This window comes from Hyalella azteca, unplaced genomic scaffold (assembly GCF_000764305.2).
Source record: "Hyalella azteca isolate HAZT.00-mixed unplaced genomic scaffold, Hazt_2.0.2 contig14709, whole genome shotgun sequence".
Classification (NCBI taxonomy): Eukaryota; Metazoa; Arthropoda; class Malacostraca; order Amphipoda; family Hyalellidae; genus Hyalella; species Hyalella azteca.
The window spans coordinates 42,355-63,587 of NW_025944585.1; the positions used below are offsets into that span (position 1 = coordinate 42,355).

A 21,233-nucleotide genomic window follows, 5' to 3' on the forward strand; every position below is an offset into this window, starting at 1 on the left:
ATCTGTGGACATGGCTCCTACTGTTTAATTGTCTTCCTGCTCCTCTGACTGACCGTGAACGGCCGGTGTTGTCCTGACTTCTAGAGAGTGGTTGACCTGATTTTCAGTGCTTTTTCGTCCGATTCTCCCCTGCTATTTCTTGCGAAAATCCGCTCTCTCTGAAGAAGTGGAATCCTTTACAAAAACGGACATGTCCTCAATGGATTCTCCTAGCTTTCTCGCCGCCTTCAGCACGCTCCAAACCTGTGCAGAATCCAATTAACAGTCACCAACAGAGGTCTGAAGGTATTAGCAGCAGCATCCTTCGAGCACAGCCTCTTGTACGTTGTAGTATCAACCAGTGTGCTGAATGCCTTGCTTAATTGGTGAGCTCCTACGACCGACCGCAGGCCATTCATCAGCCACTCGAAAAAGTGAATTGCTTTTATCAACCGCAGTGACAGAAATGTTGTTGAGATTGCGATTTAATGGTGGGGCGCAAATTAATCTCTGCTGGGTGCCTAGTTCTACAGTCTACACAGTTGCCCCTCTCATGGAGTATCACTGAGTTCAAGCTTCGCTGAAGTTGACTCTAAACGTTGGCTCCTGTTTTGCATAGAATTGCCCATTTCGTGTTAAAATATAAACTGAGCCTGGGTCTGGTTATTTAATCCTCTAAATTAGGTCTTCATTAACGAACGTCTCCTACCAATACACTATCAACTATTTCTACAACCTCATAAGGGTTAGAAAAAAAACAAAACAAACAATCCTACAAATAATTATGGTGAGCACTTAAATCGTAATTCTAAAACACTCTGAAAACCTGAAAATGGAACAACGGGACGTCATATGTACTATAAAGCTCGAATAATAATCGTTTATATTGTAATTTAAGTATTCAGAAAGTAATACAAAAAAAATTGTAAATTGATTGCAATTAGATGAACGCCCGATCAAATGAGATAGCAGGCAAGAAGCTCACACGCCAATGAAGAGTGGATCAGAATCGAGTGAGTCAGAATATTTAACATGGATGAGCGAGTGGCTTGACCATGAATGAACATAATTTATGACCCACTTGGCCTTTAGAGGAACTTAATGACCTAGTCTTGTCACTCGAAGGTGATTCAATGCCGCCACACAAGCGAGCGAGTGAGTGGATAGTATTCCCATATTCAAAAAAGTTCAGTTAACACATTTAAGTGGGTCATCATGACGCACTACCTTATCTCAACACTAGTATACCGCACCCATGCAACGGATATGCTTACGTTATACTTTTGGCGTGTATTCTACTGTAATCTACTATATGCATGTGAACCACACGCGTGCATGGAACACCACGCGCATCTGTTCAGTCGCTGGCGTCTTGACCGCTGCGTTCACCGCCGGGATGGCCCAGCACGCGCTCGCTGAGGCAGCCCCGCGCCACAGACCTGATGGAGTTGTCGGGCAGACCGAGCTGACTCATCTGTAGAGAAAAGCGTGGATCTGTTGCACCAGAGATCTGTACGACCATGCCATTATTGCCTTACAGAAATCTGGTGCAGCAGATCCAATATAATATGATCTGGTTCAACAGATCATATTATAATGAATGCTTCAGTTCTAATAATGCGTATTTAGTAATTGATTGATCATTTGAAAGGATGAAGGTATGGCATCGAATCTTAAATGCGAGCATTTCCTTGTTTCGCAAGATTCCTGGAATGTATAAACAGACGCTCGATAAATCCGATCTTGATCTCTGCTCAGTAACTATATAAGAACGGTGCTCATGATATTGGAGTAAAGTAACGGACATTCGATTGAGACGCTCTTCTCAGGTTTTTCAGAGAGTTATCACATTGGAAGCATATATAAAACTGTAGAAAGTTGAAGTTAATATAGTAACTTACATCGTTAACTAGATCATGATAACTTACATATTGGACACGTGCGTAGTCATGAACGATGTCCCCGTTAGTGTAATGTTCATCCGCGTACACGCAAGCGCTGAATCCCGTGAAGTTGACGTCGCTGTTGGTTCCAAAATTTTTTAGTGAACCAACATAGAGTGAGCTTACGTTGCGTAAGCTCGGAAGTGGATAGGTCAAGTGGTTTAGTTAGAGATCATTCTGATCTTCGAATATAACTGAACATTGGAGCTAAATTAAGTTTAAGCACTGCTTGAAACTTGCTGTTCACTGCCTGTCTCCTCACATGGCAAAGTTCAGATTTTGCCATCATTTTGGTTATATAAATCGAGCACTACCGGGGTTAGCTTTACTGAGGTAAAAATGTGTGACGAGTGTTTTATATAAACTATACTTGATCTGCTTCTTCCTCTGACATGAAAAGAAATAATCGAACAATATTAATCTTTACTTAGAGTAGCGTGTATCATTATCAAAATTTGACGCATCAGGATGTTTTTACACGATATTGTTCAAATTTATCGTTGAGTATCTAAGCAAAGTATCGATAGTGCTTCAAACTCCAATATCATCGCCGCATATTGGCACGACTAACGTGTAGAACGTCCACCCCGACTGTCCGGTCACGATGAGAGACGACACGGCCATGTCCAAATCCCCCAAATCAGCGGCGTCTGTGTTGCCTCTGAACTCCCTGCCCTTGAAGAGAGTCCCTTCGTACAGGTTGTAGTAGTTGTCGTTAAGGCCGTACGGACTTCCTGCGTATCTCAGCGACGATATCTGAGGGTAAATCAGTCTTATGAAACAGAATCTGCCTCAAATCACTGTAAGGGAATAATTTTCATTTTTATAATGGAATTTGTAATGGACTTGTACACTAAGCATAATGATTCTTTGGAATAATTTCGTGGAGTGTTTGTTTCTGTGCATGACAAATCCATACCAAGTCATGCTTCAAAGTCAGATAATACTAGAAAAACTTGTAAACTTATGGTATGATTAAATTTCTTAAAACGTCTATATAAATTTTACTTACCATGTTTCGGCACTGAAAGTCCCAATTTCGGCACTCGCCAATTGACCGAAATGTGCATTCACTTTCATCGGCGAGCGGGTCGTAGTTCACTGCGTCGTAGAGCAGCCACCTGAAATTTTGTGCTCCCATGAGTGAACTGATTTTTGATATTCAGATAATGTTATTTTTGCATGGATGAACAGTCCAAAACTTGGATTTCTCAACGGGATCATGTCAACCCGGACAGTCAGCAACATCCAGTGTTTATGCTCCTGTATAGCTTGTTTATGCAAATAGGTTTAAGAGGCGAAATTTCTCGACTTCACTCACAATCCAATACCACAGCCACTCTCGATGGTGTTGTCCATCTGCACGACGCTGAGGTCGGGCGTGTAGTCGGTGAACTGGTAGTAGTCTCCGGTGTAGTTGAGGCCGGCGTACCCTGTCACGTACCGGAAATCACCAGCTCCTGCAACTCCTGCAATGAAGAGAAACTACCACTTACTTACTATTCATGAAAAATATTCATCGGTGAAACTAGAGGAGAGAAAACATTGACACGGATTGAGTGCATCTTTATTGTGTATTCTTGAAAGCAAAAATTTAGCAGGGAAGAAAATATAAAGTCATAAAAAATAACCTATTTGTGTTACCTTTTTCATTCAGAATGCTTGAAGTGATGAAAGCTAAAAAACACCATAACTCTATGAACTTCATTTTGATATTGTTTCAATACAAACTACCGAACGTTGGCAGTTTCGAAGGTTCAGACGAAGAAAAAGTTTCAAATGCTTAGGTGAAGCAAAAGGCAAAGGTTCAGGCAGAGAACTAAATCGTACTACGTTGAGTGTCTTGAGAAAAGGCGGCAATCTGTACAGATGTCATACTTCTCATGAGTAGATTATAGCGAATGAGATCACTGCAGTGAAGGGAAAGATATCACTAAAATTTCTTGACAAGATTTGGTAGCATTATTCGTATATCACCATATACTAACGAGAGCCGCAAATGTATCATTTTAGTAACTTATAAATAATTTTTTACTGAGATTGCATGACGCATTGTACCTAATTTTTACTATCTGACCTCTTGCAAAGTTGCGAAATAATTTTAGAACGCACCTGGTAGAAAACGTGTTTAATTGACAAACGGCTACCTAGATAAATGATTATGAGTCTTCATTCGACCGACCGGTTGTGGTTCAGTCTTGGTTTTGACGATAAGTGGTGACTCAAGATTTCTTCGTTAGCTAGTTTTCAGTTGCATGAAAACATACTTCACTGCAAATATACTGCATTAAAAAATGAATTGATAGAGCTTCATATATACTGTGGTATGTTTGTGGTTTCTCGATTATCTCGCAACTCGTGGGAATTGTGATATATGTACTGTTAATCTATTATTCCCAAGACACTCCACCAAGTCTATTATTAACATGACTGTAATGTCATCGGAATCTTTGATAAAGGGTCTCGAAACCTACAGTCTTCGTTTTTCTCGCTAGAACTATTAAAATGAAGTTTTTTGCAAATGTGCTGCTTTCTGGTGTTGGTCTCGGTGATCATTCTAAGAAAAAGTAACATAATCTAGCTCCTACGTTTGAAGTATTCTTTATTTTCACGTCTAATTTATTTTGCTTCTCAGAATCGTATTAAATAATTTGGTGCTCAAGACATGTCAGTCAGATTCTCTCATTTAATTTGAACATCAATGATCGCAGTAGTTCATCACTGATTAGTACTGACAAGTTTTTATTGGAGTCAATGGAGTGATTTTATTTTAGTGATTAGTCAATGGAGTCATTGATAATTATTTTTTTAGGAGCTGCTGGAGCGAATGATATCCGGTAACTGACAGGTTAAGCCGACTTCAACTTCACCGGTCACCACTATACCAGCTTACCGAGTGCGGGCCCGACCTCAGCGTGGTGCAGATGGACAACACCATACAGAGCGTCTGTATTACTGGAGTAAAGAGGCAATATTTACTCTGGAGTATAAAAGATACATTTTTATGGACTGTTAAGTTGCAGAGTCCACGTGCCATTCAGGAGATGTTTCCCGAGAATTCAATAATGGTCGTAATTAATTTTTTTTTTTGCTGTGAAAAAATCAAAACGCGATTTGCCTGTCTAATGCCGTTTTCCTGGCTCTAAAACTGCTCAAAATTAAAACTACGTGAATTCGACTACGTGGTTAAGTGACTGTAAAGGCCTTCATTCCAGACTTGGCTGTTGCAACTATAGGACAGTCGGCTGTTGCAGCTATAGGACAGTCGGCTGTTGCAGCTATATAGGACAGTCGGCTGGTGCAGCTATATAGGACAGTCGGCTGTTGTAGCTATAGGACAGTCGGCTGTTGCAGCTATAGGACAGCCGGCTGTTGCAGCTATAGGACAGTCGGCTGTTGCAGCTATAGGACAGTCGGCTGTTGCAGCTATAGGACAGTCGGCTGTTGCAGCTATAGGACAGTCGGCTGTTGCAGCTATAGGACAGTCGGCTGTTGATGCTATAGGACAATCGGCTGTTACAGCTATAGGAAAGTCGGCTGTTGCAGCTATAGGACAGTCGGCTATTGCAGCTATAGGACCGACGTTGAGACGTGTGAGATGAACGACGAAGCAGAAGGGTTTGATATAGAGACGTAAAATGTCACAATTAACGCGCCGGGCAGATTCCGCCCCATGGCTGACGTAGGCCATCTTGGCACGTATCGTAGCAGCTCCATTTCTGTGTTTCATTCGCTTCCACTGATCAAAGCATAATGATATAACATCTTGATCAGTCTCCATGAATTCTTTGGCAACCTTGGAGCGGTACGGCTGACTCTAAGAGGCGGATTAGGAAAGCCCCCGCCTGCTCAGAATGGTGCCAGATAAGCGATTTAATAACCAATTTTACCTACTGCATTTTCCTGTTGCCATCACTCAGTGAATCTAAAATGTACAAAAATGCCGATTATATGATTACTTTGAGCAGCTCTTATTTCAGGGCATCACTAATTCGTAATCTAAATCACGAAATGTCCATCGAGCAAATTTTTTGTAACGCACATGCATTCTTCATGAGTACAGTAAGCTTATAGCGCATCTGTTCAGTTGGTGGCGTCTTGGCCGGGATGGCCCAGCACGCGCTCGCTGAGGCAGCCCCGCGCCACAGACCTGATGGAGTTGTCGGCCAGACCGAGCTCGTACATCTGTATAGCCTAGAGGTGATATTTAATCTGTCGCTAAAGAGTTTTCTAGGATCTAAACACAATTATTATGGATGTTCCACATGTAATGACGCCTGTTTATTCATTTATTGCTGGTTTGAAATGATGGGAGTAAGGCAGCGAATTCTAATTGTCAAGTTTTCCTCGTTTCGCTAGATTCCTAGAATTATATTGGCAAAACTTCGTCCCAAATTGATCATGGCCAACGTAATGCCAATAAATAATATGTATACATAATATTATGGTTTAACGTTGCGGACATATTATTGAAGCACTCAGTGTAAGTTTTCCATTAATTATTCTCATCTGAAACATGCACAAGAATAGAAAATTGGCATAATAACTAATATTGTTATCAAAGAACAAGGTAACTTACATCTTAGACACGTGCGTAGTCAAAACGAATAAGTCCGTTGGTTTTGTATTCACCCGCGTAGATCATTAATTGGATCACGAGAAGTTCATACACATTGGGTCCCGAGAAGTTGACGCCGCTGTTGGTTCAGAAATGTAATAGAATGACAACATTGAGCAAGCTTGGTTGTGGCCAAGGTCGAGTTATTCCGTAAGGATCACCAGCTCAATTCAGAATGGTACTCGACCAATGCATCAATCAATTATTAGTATAATTTTTTCAGTAATCGTAAATTTAGGAGGACCAATTACTGATTTCACGTGTTCGTGTAACACGTTGAATACATTTTATTTTAGTGTTTCTACCATGTAATAACGAATTTGTTCCGACTTGTTGGAACCGTTGAGGTTTAAACAACTTGCATAACTAAAAAACAGAGAAAAACAGTAGAAATGACACTAAACAGTAAACTATAAACTTTGGAAATGGCAGTAGTACATATCAATGGTATAGTGGATATAATTTAATATATATGCTTAGAATTACTCAGAAAATAATTTCAGCGTCCGGACGAATCCTGTAGATTAGAGGTTGATAGCGCTATCAACCTCCAAACTACGGGATTCGTCCGGAAGCTGAAATTATTTAAGATTATCTATATGAATATATAGGCCTTTCTGGCCTATATATAGCGCTCGCAAAGCAGATGAATTTGAGAGCTTTATTTCCTCATCATGCACTGCACCCACAGGCCTCTATATAGTTACGCGCTCGTTCTGTAATTTATTCTCTAGGGTTTTGATTCACCTCTGATGTGACCTCGTTCAGACGCGCGCTTTCCTAACTGTAAAAACTTCAACTTTTTCTCCGCAACAGCGTTTGTCTTGTGCTTGCGTTCCTATTGTACTTTCTAATACATATGAGTCGATTTTCATGATAAGCTTCAGAGTATTTATTGGAAAATTTTGCTTCTAGACGCAGTCATCATTGCTGACTAGACTTCTCAATATTAGTCACTGAGAAGCTGAACCTCAGTTCACAGTAATTTAATTATTCTCCCCCTATATTTCGCCGGACTTTCCTCTTATCATGACTTCTTTCATTGAAGAGCTCTGCCCCATTTTTTACTCGCTGTTTCAAAGTTCCATTTTATATTTTCGGTTAACCTTCAGTGAAACTATTTTGTGATGTTATTTATGAGAGGAACTGAATTAATAAATTGAATTATGTGAGAGTTGAATCTCTTACGTAGTGAATCTAACATTTGTTGCTTTAGTCATCTTAATAGTTAATGGTCCGAACATTGAAGTTTCGAAGATTAACTTGTACATTAACTTGTGAATTTTGTTCACAGGTCTCGTCCACACACGAAGAACATCTCATATTTCTTCACTGTATTTCATTAGTGTTTGCTTGTCTTGACTCGACGTCATGCTTTCGCCGTCTAGTCTGCAGACCATGCACTCCTATTCTATAACTATACCCTAATAAAATTGCAATCTATCCTGCATCAACCTCCTGATTATATACCCTATTTCTCTGAGCCTCGTCAACCCCAATTTTGTCTCCCAAAACTTCCTTAAAGTCGGTTACCAAAAAAGCCCTAAACTGATTTAACTTGCCTGGTTATTTAGGACCCGTTTATTGAAGTCGTGGCAGACTAAACCAGAAACTTAGATATTGATTCAAATTCAATTTAGAGCTTAAGTAATAGGATCTCGTTTTTTACATATGAGCTGCTGAAGTCTCACCAAGAATGAAAAAACCCTCCTCGTGAGCGTGTGATTTAGGAGTGGCATCAGTACGCCACTACCCTTAATTAATTATGTCGCATATGGCGCAGGAGTGGCTATATAGGCGCCAAATGTGGCTCATGGCTGCCACGTGGCTCCTATATGTCAATGTTGAAACATACATAATCTAGCTGATGAATAAATATTCTATTAATAGCTACATTCTAGAGCAACCTGCTCATGATGAGCATTCAGATAAATAATTGGGTATGAGAGAGAAAGGTTGAAGGCCTTGCCAAGCCAGGATGACCAAGAAATAGTAATATTTTCAGAAAAACGTAAATTTTGTACAAATCAATTACACAACAAAGTGGGTCATCTCAACCCACTCATTTATTGAATGTAGTGTCGTAAACCGGACAGGGTGTAACGTGTAAATAGGATTCGGGTGACCCAAGCCGATAGATCTGCACATTTTTCGACACAAATTATAGTTCACATTTTTCTGCTTCCTGAACGAATTATGAATTGACGTTTTGAGACCAATAAACCTAGTGGGGCAACGGGCCCACGCGTGTCACGGGGCAAAGCGCCCATGGTGAAGTCTTGTGTTATACATCATTAGATTTGTCTCAATGACCTTTTCAAAACTATGACTAGCTTTTTGAATTACAAATTACACTTCATATTGCATGATTTTTTGATATGCCGCCTCAAGGCAGCAGGTTTAGTTTCTAGTTATGCGTATTTATGACCCCTTATCGAGTTATTGACTCTTGGCTTGCCAAAAGTTGATTTCAGCCAACACCAATGAGCCAAAAGTTGATGAGTTTTTGTGATGTTGGCTGAAATCACGATTAGGTACGAATTCTCTGCACATAATATCTGGACTATGGACGAACCTGGAACGAAGTTTTTCTGATCAACTAAATATATTTATTCTAGTCAAGGATACATTTTTTCATGTCAAGGACGAATTTTTTATCGCAAGGATATATTTTCAAGTCAAGGATATATATTTTTATGTCAATGAAATATTTTTCTTCACGTCAGTGATAGATTTTTAAGCCAAGAGTATATTTTTTCAGGTAAAGGATATGATTTTTTGAGTTGTTAATAAATGAATGAATGTCATATTTTTATTACATTTTCCTTATTTTTAACTGTAAAGTGTTGTTTTATCATTTTTAAACGAAAAATATGCAGGGGACCAAGGGTGGGCGCCTTGCCCCAAGCCCATGGGCCCATTGCCCCATGGGTGGGGCAATGGGCCCATTTTGACACTTTTTACAAAATAGTGTTTCATTAAAAATTTAATAACTCAATAGGCTTCTAATTCACATCATACATTCCTCATTAGTTGCACCTTTACACAAAACAAAGAACCACCTCGTATCAATCAAAACTTAATCAAAAATTTAGTTTAAAAAGGAGGGGGGGGCGCTGCCTTATTTTGCCCTACCATGAGCATGATTGTGTCCATACATATTTTTATGTACTGGTGTTCCCTGCATTAATTCATGTACTCATTCAGGCTTCTGTGCACATCCTATATTGTCACCTCCCCCCCCCATTCCTCCCGTACACCCTCGTTGGCACGCAAAAATATATCAGACTTAAAAGCAGAAAAATCAGACTACGTACACGTATTCTAGGCTGACTTAAAAAAATACATCAGACTTAAAATCAGAAAAATCAGAGTTAAAAAGCAGACAAAAAAATAATAAGGACAAAAAAACTTAGTGGGGATGGGGGGATCGTTATTGCAGGGTTTGTCGGTCGATGCAAGAGGAGGAGGGATCATTATTGAACATCACGTGGGCCGTTGCTGCTGTCCAAAGAAGAATTTAAATCTGCATTCAGAATTTGAATGCTTCTCACAATACTTATCCAATATAAGATTATAATTAAAATCTCATGACTATACAATAATAAAAATTTTAATCAATATTTTTAAATTATTAAGCGATGCATTAGCGATTCAATATCACGATATTTCAAAAACCTCTGTTTAAAACATCTTATATAGCATAAATATATACATAACATAACCAATGCGAAAATTATAACTTTGAAGTTTTCAGCTGAGAAGTGATGTCACTACAAGTAATCAACTATCATGCGTATCAATTATCATGCAACTGCTAATGATGTCTCCTAATTACCTAGAGACACCGCTTGATTATCTCGCTGCTCGTGAGAACTGCGACGTTTGTAAAGATTGCCACCTGCACATCAGACTCCCTATTTAAACTGTTCGTTTCATTAGGGTGATTTGCCTGCCAATTGGCACAAGCGTCTTGAAGCTCTTAAGTGTTCGCTTGCCTATTTTGTTATAAGTTCATTATGATGACTCTGATATTTTGGGGGTGTTCATTTCTCGTCGCTGCATACACACTAAGTGATAGAGGTAACACATGGCTCAACCCATGCATAATTATGAATTTTTCAGTTTTCGGGTTGTTTACATTGCTGAAAAGTCGATAAAAGTATTATTTTTTAAGTCGTCACTGACGGTTTCTTTGTTAAAAACTTATTTTTGATGATGACCTTTTATTAGAATAATTACGCTATTAATTAGTATACTAGGTTTACGGTTCACCCCTGCAAATCAAATTAGACCATTTATCGACGCAGATTTGAATATACATTCTAAGCAAGTGTTTTCGGGGAAAAAAATCTTGATTTTGAACTATTTAGTTTAGAAATAATTGAAGTTTATAAGTAACTAAGTAACGTGACGATGGATAAGTTGCTGTGTCGCTTCTGTGTCAAAAGCAAATAGAAACACAATACAATACAGCTGCAGAGGGTGTTGATAAGAATATTCCAAATTGTTTCCGAAAGTAATTAGATTGATTCTTTGAAATTGCCTTCATTTACAATCGGAATTTTCTGCAGAAGAATACTTGTTAAACAAGCCCTTAATTAGTTTAGCTGTTGCGCCCGCTCCATGGACAGAACAAAATCCGGAGCGCAACTGCGCGCCATTGCACCCACAGTGATCTTAGACATAAAAGTGATGGCATGCATAAATAATGAGTTTATTGTATATTCTCCTTAATTTGAATGCACTACTATTTAAGTTTTACATTGTTAGGTTTCATTTATATTCTCCGTACAGAGCAAAACTGTCTATGTCTGTAGAATCAAAGCACCTATAGGATGTTGTACGTAATCTTAAATCGTCCAACATTAGCGCGCACGCGCAATTTGCATGACAGGGAGAAGGGTGGAAGGGTTTTGTTTAGTTTAAAGGTTCGCGGGCGCCCAAATCACTCGGAGGACTGAAATCTCTTGACGACACAATGGGGTCCTGCCACGACCCCAGAATGCCGTTTTTGGTGATCCAGTCAAAACTTTTGTGCTAATTTCTTTTTGATTTTTTTGTATGTTTTCCGCATCATTTTAAGTCTAAGATCATATATTTACTCTGCCAAAAGTCTTCGCTATAACAAGAAAAAAATTGAAAAGAAACTCGGGGTAGAGGAAGGACTCATCTCTGTTTGTCATGAATTTTTGCTTGATTCGTCGCATAATATTGTTTTCATAGGCTCTATACAGTATTATTATTTTTTGGAAAAGCTTCTTCAATGTACTAGCATGACTGCTTTATATGGAATATATATATAAAAAAGATCAATTTTGCCATAAATTTATGCAGTCGTATTTGTTTAAATTATTTTGTATTAACTATACCACTTACATATTCAATTAAAAATGAAATGTATGTAGTTAAATAATTGCCTGCTTGTCACAAAAATGTTGTTTCATGAGCCCTGTAAACCCATATGACTAATCGGATTTAAATCCAACCCATTAAATTGTCAGATATAATGAGGTCCCTAAACAGAATCCCTCTTGGTGAGCTACGTTATGAATAATCATGGTACGTTGAGGGATATTTTTGTGAAACATGTCGACCTCACGCAGTTATTGTCTATACAACGAACTCGTGCACCGTGCGTATAACGAACTCGCGAACCGTGCGCAGTTACATCGAGCGCGCGCAGTTACCGTCTAATGACCTCGCGCATCTCGACCGTGCGCAGTTACTGTCTAATGACCTCGCGCATCTTGACCGCGCGCCGGTAATGTCAGTTTGCTCTGCTACCTCGAGCCCACATAGGGTATTCTGTTCTATTGGGCTTTTATCTTTGGCCCATATACAGTGTGTTCTCTCCGAATCGACGCAATCTTGGATGAAACCATTTTTACGATTCGAACGACACCTACTCCTATTATATCACATTCATTAAACTTCAATAGGTTATGCAAATACAAGAATACAATACATTATTGATCCTCAGCTGAATTCTCTATGACGCTGCTGACTACGAGCCGGTCGATACTGGGTTTACTGTTTGCAAATACATGGAAGCGAGCTGGTGTGTAAATATGGAAACGGCTTGCATGGTGAGAAACGCTGAGCGGAGCTCGCTCAACCAAGTACAGTTTCTTCATCTAGTCTTCTTTGTTATACCCAGTTTTCTCAGTGAAGTTTCTTCTATTTCGTCAACATGATGGTATCAAGAAGTTTCATTTGTTTGATTAACCAGAATTTCCAATATCAGCACGGTTTTTATTACTCAGTTCATCCAACATTTTTATCTCATCACACATGTAAAGCTGCCCATGCTTGCTTCAGAAACTAATTTAAAAAGCCGTATTTTTAGAAGACGTCGTCGCTGAGGTACGCAGGAAGTCCATACGGCCTTAACGACAACTACTACAACCTGTACGAAGGGAATCACTACAAGGGGAAGGAGTTCAGAGGCAACACCAACGCGTCCGACGTGGGGGACCTGGACATGGCTGTCTCATCGCTCGTCGTGACTGGACAATCGCCTTGGACGTTCTACACGTGAGTCCGTTCAATTGCGTAAATAGTTCATTACTCTAAATGACCTTTCAAAATAAACACGTTCATGTACATTCAACCGTTAGTTCGAATTTATTCGGCAGGAGCGGCTCACTTTCTGTGTGCCTACAGCCAGCAAAGCAGACGCTATACTTATACTCTCCACCATTGATATGCTGCTGCTATATAATCACGTACAGGGGGGTTTGAGGTCGAAGATTTCACTCGAGCCATTTTTCCCAGGAAATCAAAGGATAGAATCTCATGAAAATTGGCACAGACCCGTACGCATATTTTGTGTACTAAACCTTCTTGTCGGATTTCCTAAATTTCCACTCCTTCCCCCCATAATTTTCAAAAAAGGGGGAAATTTGGTGAAAAAATGACCTAAAATGAGGTTGCGGAAACGATCACAGCTCGAAAAGTTGCAAACTCAGATCAATGCGCTTGATTTTAAAAGAAAGGTAAAAGATTGGAGGGTGTTTGGGATTTCAACAATTTTTTGTCGTGTCAAAACTTCATCCCCAAATTGGGGGTCAAAGTTAACCCTGAAAAAAAATTTTCGGCCATTTTTCGGTGGTTTTTCAACTATCACGGCCAAACCGTAATGATTTTTGAAATTCTGACGACATATCTTCTAAGCGCCTCGACGAGATACACTAAATGATAACACCATCAGAGGCGTTAAGGTCGGGGCCCTGATCATTGACATGAAACCATTCCCTGTTTTTAATTAATAAAATCAATTCCTTTTTTTTTAAATGTGTTTGCACGTACAGGGAGTTTGGGGTCGAAGATTTCACTCGAGCCATTTTTCCCAGGAGATCAAAAGATAGAATCTCATGAAAATTGGCACAGACCCGTACGCATACTTTGTGTACCAAACCTTCTTGTCGGATTTCCGAAATTTCCAATCCTCCCCCCCCCTCCATAATCCTCAAAAAAGGGGGAAATTTAGTCAAAAAATGACCTAAAATGAGGTTGCGGAAACGATAACAGCTAGAATAGTTGCAAACTCAGAGCAATGTGCTTGATTTTAAAAGGAAGGTAAAAGATTGGAGGGTGTTTGGGATTTCAACAATTTTTTGTCGTGTCAAAACTTCATTCCCAAATTGGGGGTCAAAGTTAACCCTGAAAAAAATTTTTCGGCCATTTTTCGGTGATTTTTCAACTATCACGGCCAAACCGTAATGATTTTTGAAATTCTGACGACATATCTTCTAAGCGTCTCGACGAGATACACTAAATGATACTACAGATTTACGAAAAAACGAAAACTCACAAAAATGTGAGCCAAACTTCGATCAACTTTTTACCAACTTTTTCATTTTTGTCTTCACAACTCTACGGACTTTTTTTTAGATTTTTCAACAACTTCAATAATAAAGCACAAGACTTTGCCTTTAACTGTTTCATGATCTTAGTTTTTATAGAACTCGAGATTTGATTTTTCAAAGAGGACAAGAATTGACCAAATTTTCGTCGAAATCGCGTAACTTCGAGAGCTTGCCTGAACGTGTTCAACGTCTTTACTCTTAAAATTATTGTGCGAGCTGCGTATTTTTGGAAGCTTTCTGAAAGTTGCTATCAACAGAGGATAAATTTCGCTAATTGCTGTGTACATCACTTATTTTCAAAAAATTATTTATTTGAGAAACTTGATGCTTAAATTTAGACAGAAAATTGGATTTTTTTCACTATTTGAGCAATTATTTAGGCAACTTAATTTTAACTTAAAGACATCATTCTAACATGGTTACCTGCTTCAGCTCTTTAAAATTAATAATGCGAAAGGAAAAATCTCAAAAGTTCTGTAGAAAACAGTTTTCGTGAAACATTAATATTGCTCCGTGCTATGTATTTTTCCTGCGTGCCCGAACTGCGATTTGTGGCATTTTCATGGTCTTCTAACTCTGTAACGACCAGGATTGAAGAAAATTCACGCGAATAACAATGAAAATAAAACAACAATTACCTTTTAATGGCCCCGAGTGTTGAGCTCGGGGCCGTGACGTTCTTTCGATATCTGCCGTCAAACAAGACCTCAACTAGAATTTCGCTTCAGCCGTTACTTATACGACGTACGATGACCACCGGCGTGGTCATCGTAGGCATCGCTCGTAAATGCGACTAGTAAGGTGAGAAACTGGTACCTTAAGAAGTTTTGAAGCTGTGTTTTTTGCTACCATCAACTAAGTATTTAAACTTTTTTGCACTGTTCACTTTGATAGAGAAAAACCGATACCTAGGTGGTTGAAGTTTTGAGTATTTAGACCGGAGTTCGCATTTTCAACACGTTCAGTGAGTGTTGGAAATGCGAACTCCGGCCACAATCATGCACGGTATCAAAATAGAACAGGTAGGAAATTAAACACGTCGTAAAATATACGTCATTGGCTGAGGTTAGGTTCAAGCCAGGAACAAGTTCCTATGGCGACCATTACAGAGGGTGGTTAGGTTAGGTTTGAGTAGGTTAGGTGTGGCAAGGTTAATTCAGGCAAGGTTAGGTTGGGCTATGATAGGTTAGGTTAGGTTGGGTTGGGTTAGGTAAGGTTAGGTAAGGTAAAATTAGGTTAGGACAGGTTAGGTTATGATATTTCAGGCTTTGTTTACTTTTTTGACTATGTAAACCTAATGTTAGATTGTTTTAAACACAGTGTTTAAACACAGTGAGTAAAACACTAATGATACACAGAAGAAAAGGCCACAATTGGGGGATTGCTGTGTGTAGTAGGAAATGTGTGGCAAGAAGAAGATGAGAGAAAAATAAAAAAGGAAAAAATATAGCGGCGTTTCTGGTTAAACAACATTTGGGTTCAATTTGTTCATATTTTGACCCAAAATTACTTCTTGAGCTCCTTGATTCTGTTGTCGAATTCATAGCTCGACCCTTGCCACTAACAGCGGCCTCCACTACACCGGAGCCAACGTTTGCGTGTACCCAGACCATCACAGCACAAACGATGACATCCATCTTGACTTCGCATATTACCTCCACGTAAGATACCATGCTTGATCCACATAGCGATTACAACCACTTTTGAACACCACGTGCTTAAGTGTACTCTGGGATAAAAGAAAACACATTACGTGAGACACTAGGCTTAACATTTACGGCGTATTAATGATTTAGTGCGTGATATTTTTTAGGTGTAAAATACCATGCTCGATGTCGACGTCGTAAGATGCAACGTTCGTTGTTTGGATTGTATCAAACGATTCATAAACGTTTGAGAAGGCGAAAATCTGAAATTTAGGTTACAGTACGTAGACCGACAACAAATAATTATATATATAGTGGATTCAGAATTGATCAGGCCATGGTGGTATGTAGCCGATTTCCAACCGTCCGGCCACCTTGCACATTTTGACAAGAATTTTTGCTACTGGTTTCGGGCTTCAAACCCCTAACTTGCTACTTCAATTTTGGTGATCTTAATACCTCTTAAAGAGGTATTGATGAAGACTTGCTCTTTATCTTAGGGATTGCGACAAACACTCTACCCGTAAAACTGTTTTTTTTTGTTATTTATTCAAAATGGTGAGAATATGAGAATAATAATAATGCATACATTCAGTTTGGAATGTTTCGCTTTACACCTGCAGCATATTTCCTACAGATGTTCGACCTCGGTATGCCCGACAACTCCATCAGGTCTGTGGCGCGGGGCTGCCTCAGCGAGCGCGTGCTGGGCCATCCCGGCGGTGAACGCCGGGATCAAGAGGATAGCAACTGAATTATTGACACTCGCGCGGGATCTTCAGTGCGCCTGTGCGCAGAGCAGATGTGCGTGTGTGAACACAGAGGTGCGCGATGTTCCCTGCAAATAAATGGGCTCTACGTGGGTGGTGAACCGATGTGTGAGATGTCCAGGGCCCTATTTAGGCTGCATGTGCTGTATTGATGAGCCAACAAGAGAATGTGTTTGCTTGTAAACACTCAGCAAGATGAGGTCATGTTCGTTGCATGAAACACACTGCAAGATGGAAGCTTAGTTTAAGTACGTGTGTCTACGTACTTAAGTACGTTCATGCAATATTTGTGTTTTGTCCGGTGAGTTTGCATGTTGTATTTCTCCCCAAATTTCAGTTGAATAAACGATTCTTTAAACTGCTTTAAAGTGTTATCTTCACACCATTACCCGCAAGATCACGCCATACCAGCTGGTCAGTCCATCGCTCAGCAAGACTTGATAATGTCCTCCTAAAGTCAGATGTCGATACTAAGAAGACCTGCATTAAACGGGTAATTTCACGGGAAAACGCAACCTCGTTGGACTTCATTAATTAAGAAAAAGTTAGATCCACTGCCTAAGAATTGAACGCTTATGCTACGAGGAGAAAAAATGACGGCAAGCGGTCACTAGAGTATTTTCTGCGGATATATTCAGAACCACCTGTGTTACGTGAGCTCGTTCGAGCTGTGCAGAATATGTGGAACATACGAGTACTCATCAGCATTTGAATCCTTGAATCATGAACTTCTACTTGAGCTTGTTTTACACCTCATGAACACCTTGAGAAAATCTTCTGTACTTTCGAATTTTCAATCATTGCTTCGTCACCTTCGTATAATTTAAAGAGTCATCACATCAAAATCGGGTGAGTCAAAACTCATCATATTTAAAGAGTAGTAAAGATTTTTACCACTCTTGACTCACCATTGCGAATGGTGAGTTAAAACTCACTGTATATGAAACGTGGAAAAAATATTCACTCTCAACGGACATCGCGGATGGTGAGTCAAAACTCACTGTATATAAAACGTGGTGAAGATATTCACTCTCAATGGACATTGCGGATGGTGAGTCAAAACTCACTGTATATAAAACGTGGTAAAGATCACTCTCTGTGGACATCACGCATGGTGAAGATATTCACTCTCATTGGACATCGCGTGTGAGTCACAACTCACCGAACCAATTCGCTCCCCTCTCACAGCCACGCCCAGTCGCTGCATGGAGGTCATCTCCCCCTGCGCGCTCCTCCCTCCTCCCCTCAAGGCGAGCATTTTCGTGCAAAGGTCTTTGAGACCGAAAACTCTCATTGGACATCGCGGGTGCGTAACTCACCGAACCAACGCTCCCCTCTCTCTCACAGCCACGTTCCGTCGCTGCAGGGAGGTCATACCCCCCTGCGCGCTCCTCCCTCCTCCCCTCAAGGCGAGTATCTTCGTGCAAAGATCGTTGAGAACGCACGTGTCACATACACGTAAATTTTACATGAAGAAAAAAGCTTATGAATGAATATAGAGTCCGATTTCAGGGGTTTTAAGTCAAAAGATACTTTAGTTTGAAGAGGCAATGAAAATTTACTTTTTTCACACAGAAGAATGGTTGTATAAGAAACGAATTCAAATTATCTAAAATTTGCCTAAAATTTAGATTAGAATTAAATTGCTATGACGATATTGAGCGAAGCGATTCATGACTTTAAGCGTTCAATCATCGCAGCCTCAAAATTGCAGCACTGAAACGCTGTGCCACCTCATTCATATTTATATCTCATATCACTTCTTTGTAGGCGCGCTCGACAAATTCAGATAACTATAAGCTGACAGAAATGACTAACTTTTCTTTAACTATTAAAGTAAATAAAGGGACTATTAAAGTAAATTTGAAGCCATTTGGTTCAATGCGACAATCAGCATTAGGTGGTATATCAACTAAAGGGAAGATTTTGGTGGAACAGACCTCCCGTTCAGAATGCTGCGTTTGACTACCCATAGAGATACCCCTCTAGGATACCGAAACAGATTTCACCTCTAGAATACGCTTATGATAGACACCTCCAGGAAAACCCTCCAGAACACCCCCAGATGGAGGGATTTACAAGAAAATGGATACACCCCCAGAATAACATTGAAGATGGCAACTGTATATAGGACCCCCCTACAGAATAACCCTCTGTAATACCCCACTAAAATACGGTCAATTGTACATAGTATCAATTACTTATAGGTTATCAGAAAAAAACTATTAAAATCAAATGTGGAAAGCAAAATATAATTGATGATTTGTCAACTAATATTTTTTACTTGCGTTTGGACGATTCTCATGGAACTAAACGGTGCTTTATAGGCAATTAAACTATTTTTAGAAAATGGACTTAGAATATGGACTTCATTCATTTCGCTAATAAACGATTGCTTGGGAGACTTAGTACAAAATACCAATTTGGAAGCGACGTAAAACTTGTTAAATAAAAGTCAACTCAGGACCTAGAAGCCTCGGAGTCCAGAGCCTAGCGCCTGGACTATTTCTCCGTTAGACTTGACATGAGAGAATATCATATATTCGTACATTGGAATTACTTTTAAAATCAATACCAGGCGTTGTAACTGCCTCGTAATTGCAGCGCCCTGAATAACGTCTTCAAGTTTGTTCTGTTAATGACACATTTCATGCATAACATAATATGCAGACATGCGAGGTTTTGGCACTAAGCCCAGTTAACCGTTATATTTTCGATAGCGAGTTGAAAAATATATCAACCCGCTTCCGCGATCACACGAATGGTTTATACGTTCTCATGAATACCGAAGATATTAATTGCTGGTAAGAAAGAAAGGCATGTAACTAGGGCCCTACTGAGTGACCAGAGCTCGTGTGAAGTGGTCGTGTTTATTGCTGGAAAGCGCTTTCAACATTCATCGCCGGATAACCATGTAAGAATTGCATTACAGATTATAGATGAAATAAGAAATGTTGTAATATGTATTAATTTTCAATGTTCATACGCATCGAAATGAATATCTTCTAATTCTTGAAATGTATTTGAATTCGGCAAATTCAGTCGCCAATGAGTGGTGGATAAAATGTTGAAGGCAATCGATGAAACAGAACTTGGACTGGAAAATTTGAATAAAAAAATCGCTTCTGTTGAGAAATGGCATGAGTCAACAAGGAATAATATTCTGTATCATTAGTTGTTATATTGCTCTCCATATATAAGATTTTAATTTAATTTAATTGTTCCCGCAGCCCAAAAAACCCTCTCGTATATCTGTTAAAAATCATTTATTAGCCCTAAATCTAAATTATTCATATGCAAGTTCCTTTGTGATGAATAATTAGTTGTGATTGACACAGGATTGGCCCATATTATGCGACTGGCATAAACATAAGAGATTTTACAATCAACTTTCATTTTTCTGGCAGTAATCACTATTACGTGGCTATTGAAGAATTTTATTTTAGAAATAGAATTTTATGGATAGAAAAATAATATACAGAATCATATCGACTCCTCTAATTGTTACAAGGCGATTATGGACATTTAATTGTGATATCCGGGAACATGTCAGCGATGTGGAGGTTGTTATTTGCGTAGTCTGCAAACTACGCAAATTTTGCGTAGAAGTTTTGAACACAAAGGATAAAAATACAGTTCATGTTGTGCTCCTGAATTATTTTGCTCTCGGAGTTGGTTTTCACAAGAGGGTACAAGTGAGCTAAGAAATCCACCCTCTTTGAAATTAGTCTCAGAGTGTATGCATGTACACGCCTCAGAGTTGATACAAGTACACGCCTCAGAGTTGATACAAGTACACGCCTCAGAGCTGATACATGTATACGCCTCAGAGTTGATACAAGTACACGCCTCAGAGTTGATACATGTACACGCCTCAGAGTTGATACATGTCTCGTTTTATAAAAAAATTATTTCTGCTACGAACCTCGGCAAATAACCTGAGCCTACCACGTTTGCGGATAAAAATACGATATCATAGTATTCCTAAATTTATTACGTTAGTCATACAAATACAAATAGATACTTAATGCCATCACCGTTATTAATTTTAATCTGTGGACAAGACACAGAACTACGCTTTCTCAGATTTCTTTAATTCAATCATTATGAAAGTAAAAATCTGCTAAAAAAAAGGGTAGGAATTTAAAGCGAATTTTTATATGCTACACAAATAACACGCTGATAGAAATGTGTGAGACATTGTCCGAACAGCGATGCACTTTTGCTCTTGTGTGTGTCATCCTGACTCCCCACAGTCTGCTTGTGAATCACTGCGCCGTGCCGAAAACGCGGAATGCCGATTCAGCCAGTTTGCCGGTTCCATAGAATCAGCATTTCTATAATATAGGAATCTGGGGTTAGGTCAGTCAGCCAAGTAATTTTTTTTAATATTTAAATATGAAGGA

The 21,233-nt window shown here is 39.3% G+C and overlaps 1 protein-coding gene across 1 annotated transcript; it reads right to left on the reverse strand.

The window, feature by feature from the left end:
* Positions 1–753: 753 nt before the first annotated feature.
* On the reverse strand, positions 754–3,733 carry LOC108668890. Its single transcript, XM_018156148.1, has 6 exons — positions 3,567–3,733; positions 3,244–3,391; positions 2,935–3,043; positions 2,494–2,678; positions 1,908–2,001; positions 754–1,453 (listed from the first exon to the last, which is right to left on the reverse strand). The coding sequence occupies exons 1-6, from the start codon at positions 3,628–3,630 to the stop codon at positions 1,337–1,339; spliced, it is 717 nt and encodes a 238-aa protein (XP_018011637.1). The 5' UTR covers positions 3,631–3,733; the 3' UTR covers positions 754–1,336.
* Positions 3,734–21,233: the final 17,500 nt, after the last annotated feature.

Excerpts from the sequence above, each read along its gene's own strand:
- LOC108668890 (XM_018156148.1), bottom strand. The coding sequence starts at position 3,630 with ATGAAGTTCATAGAGTTATGGTGTTTTTTAGCTTTCATCACTTCAAGC. Across the intron at positions 3,044-3,243 it reads AGTGGCTGTGGTATTGGATT|GTGGCTGCTCTACGACGCAG; the intron begins GTGAGTGAAGTC and ends ACAAAATTTCAG. Across the intron at positions 2,679-2,934 it reads ACTTTCAGTGCCGAAACATG|ATATCGTCGCTGAGATACGC; the intron begins GTAAGTAAAATT and ends ATTTACCCTCAG.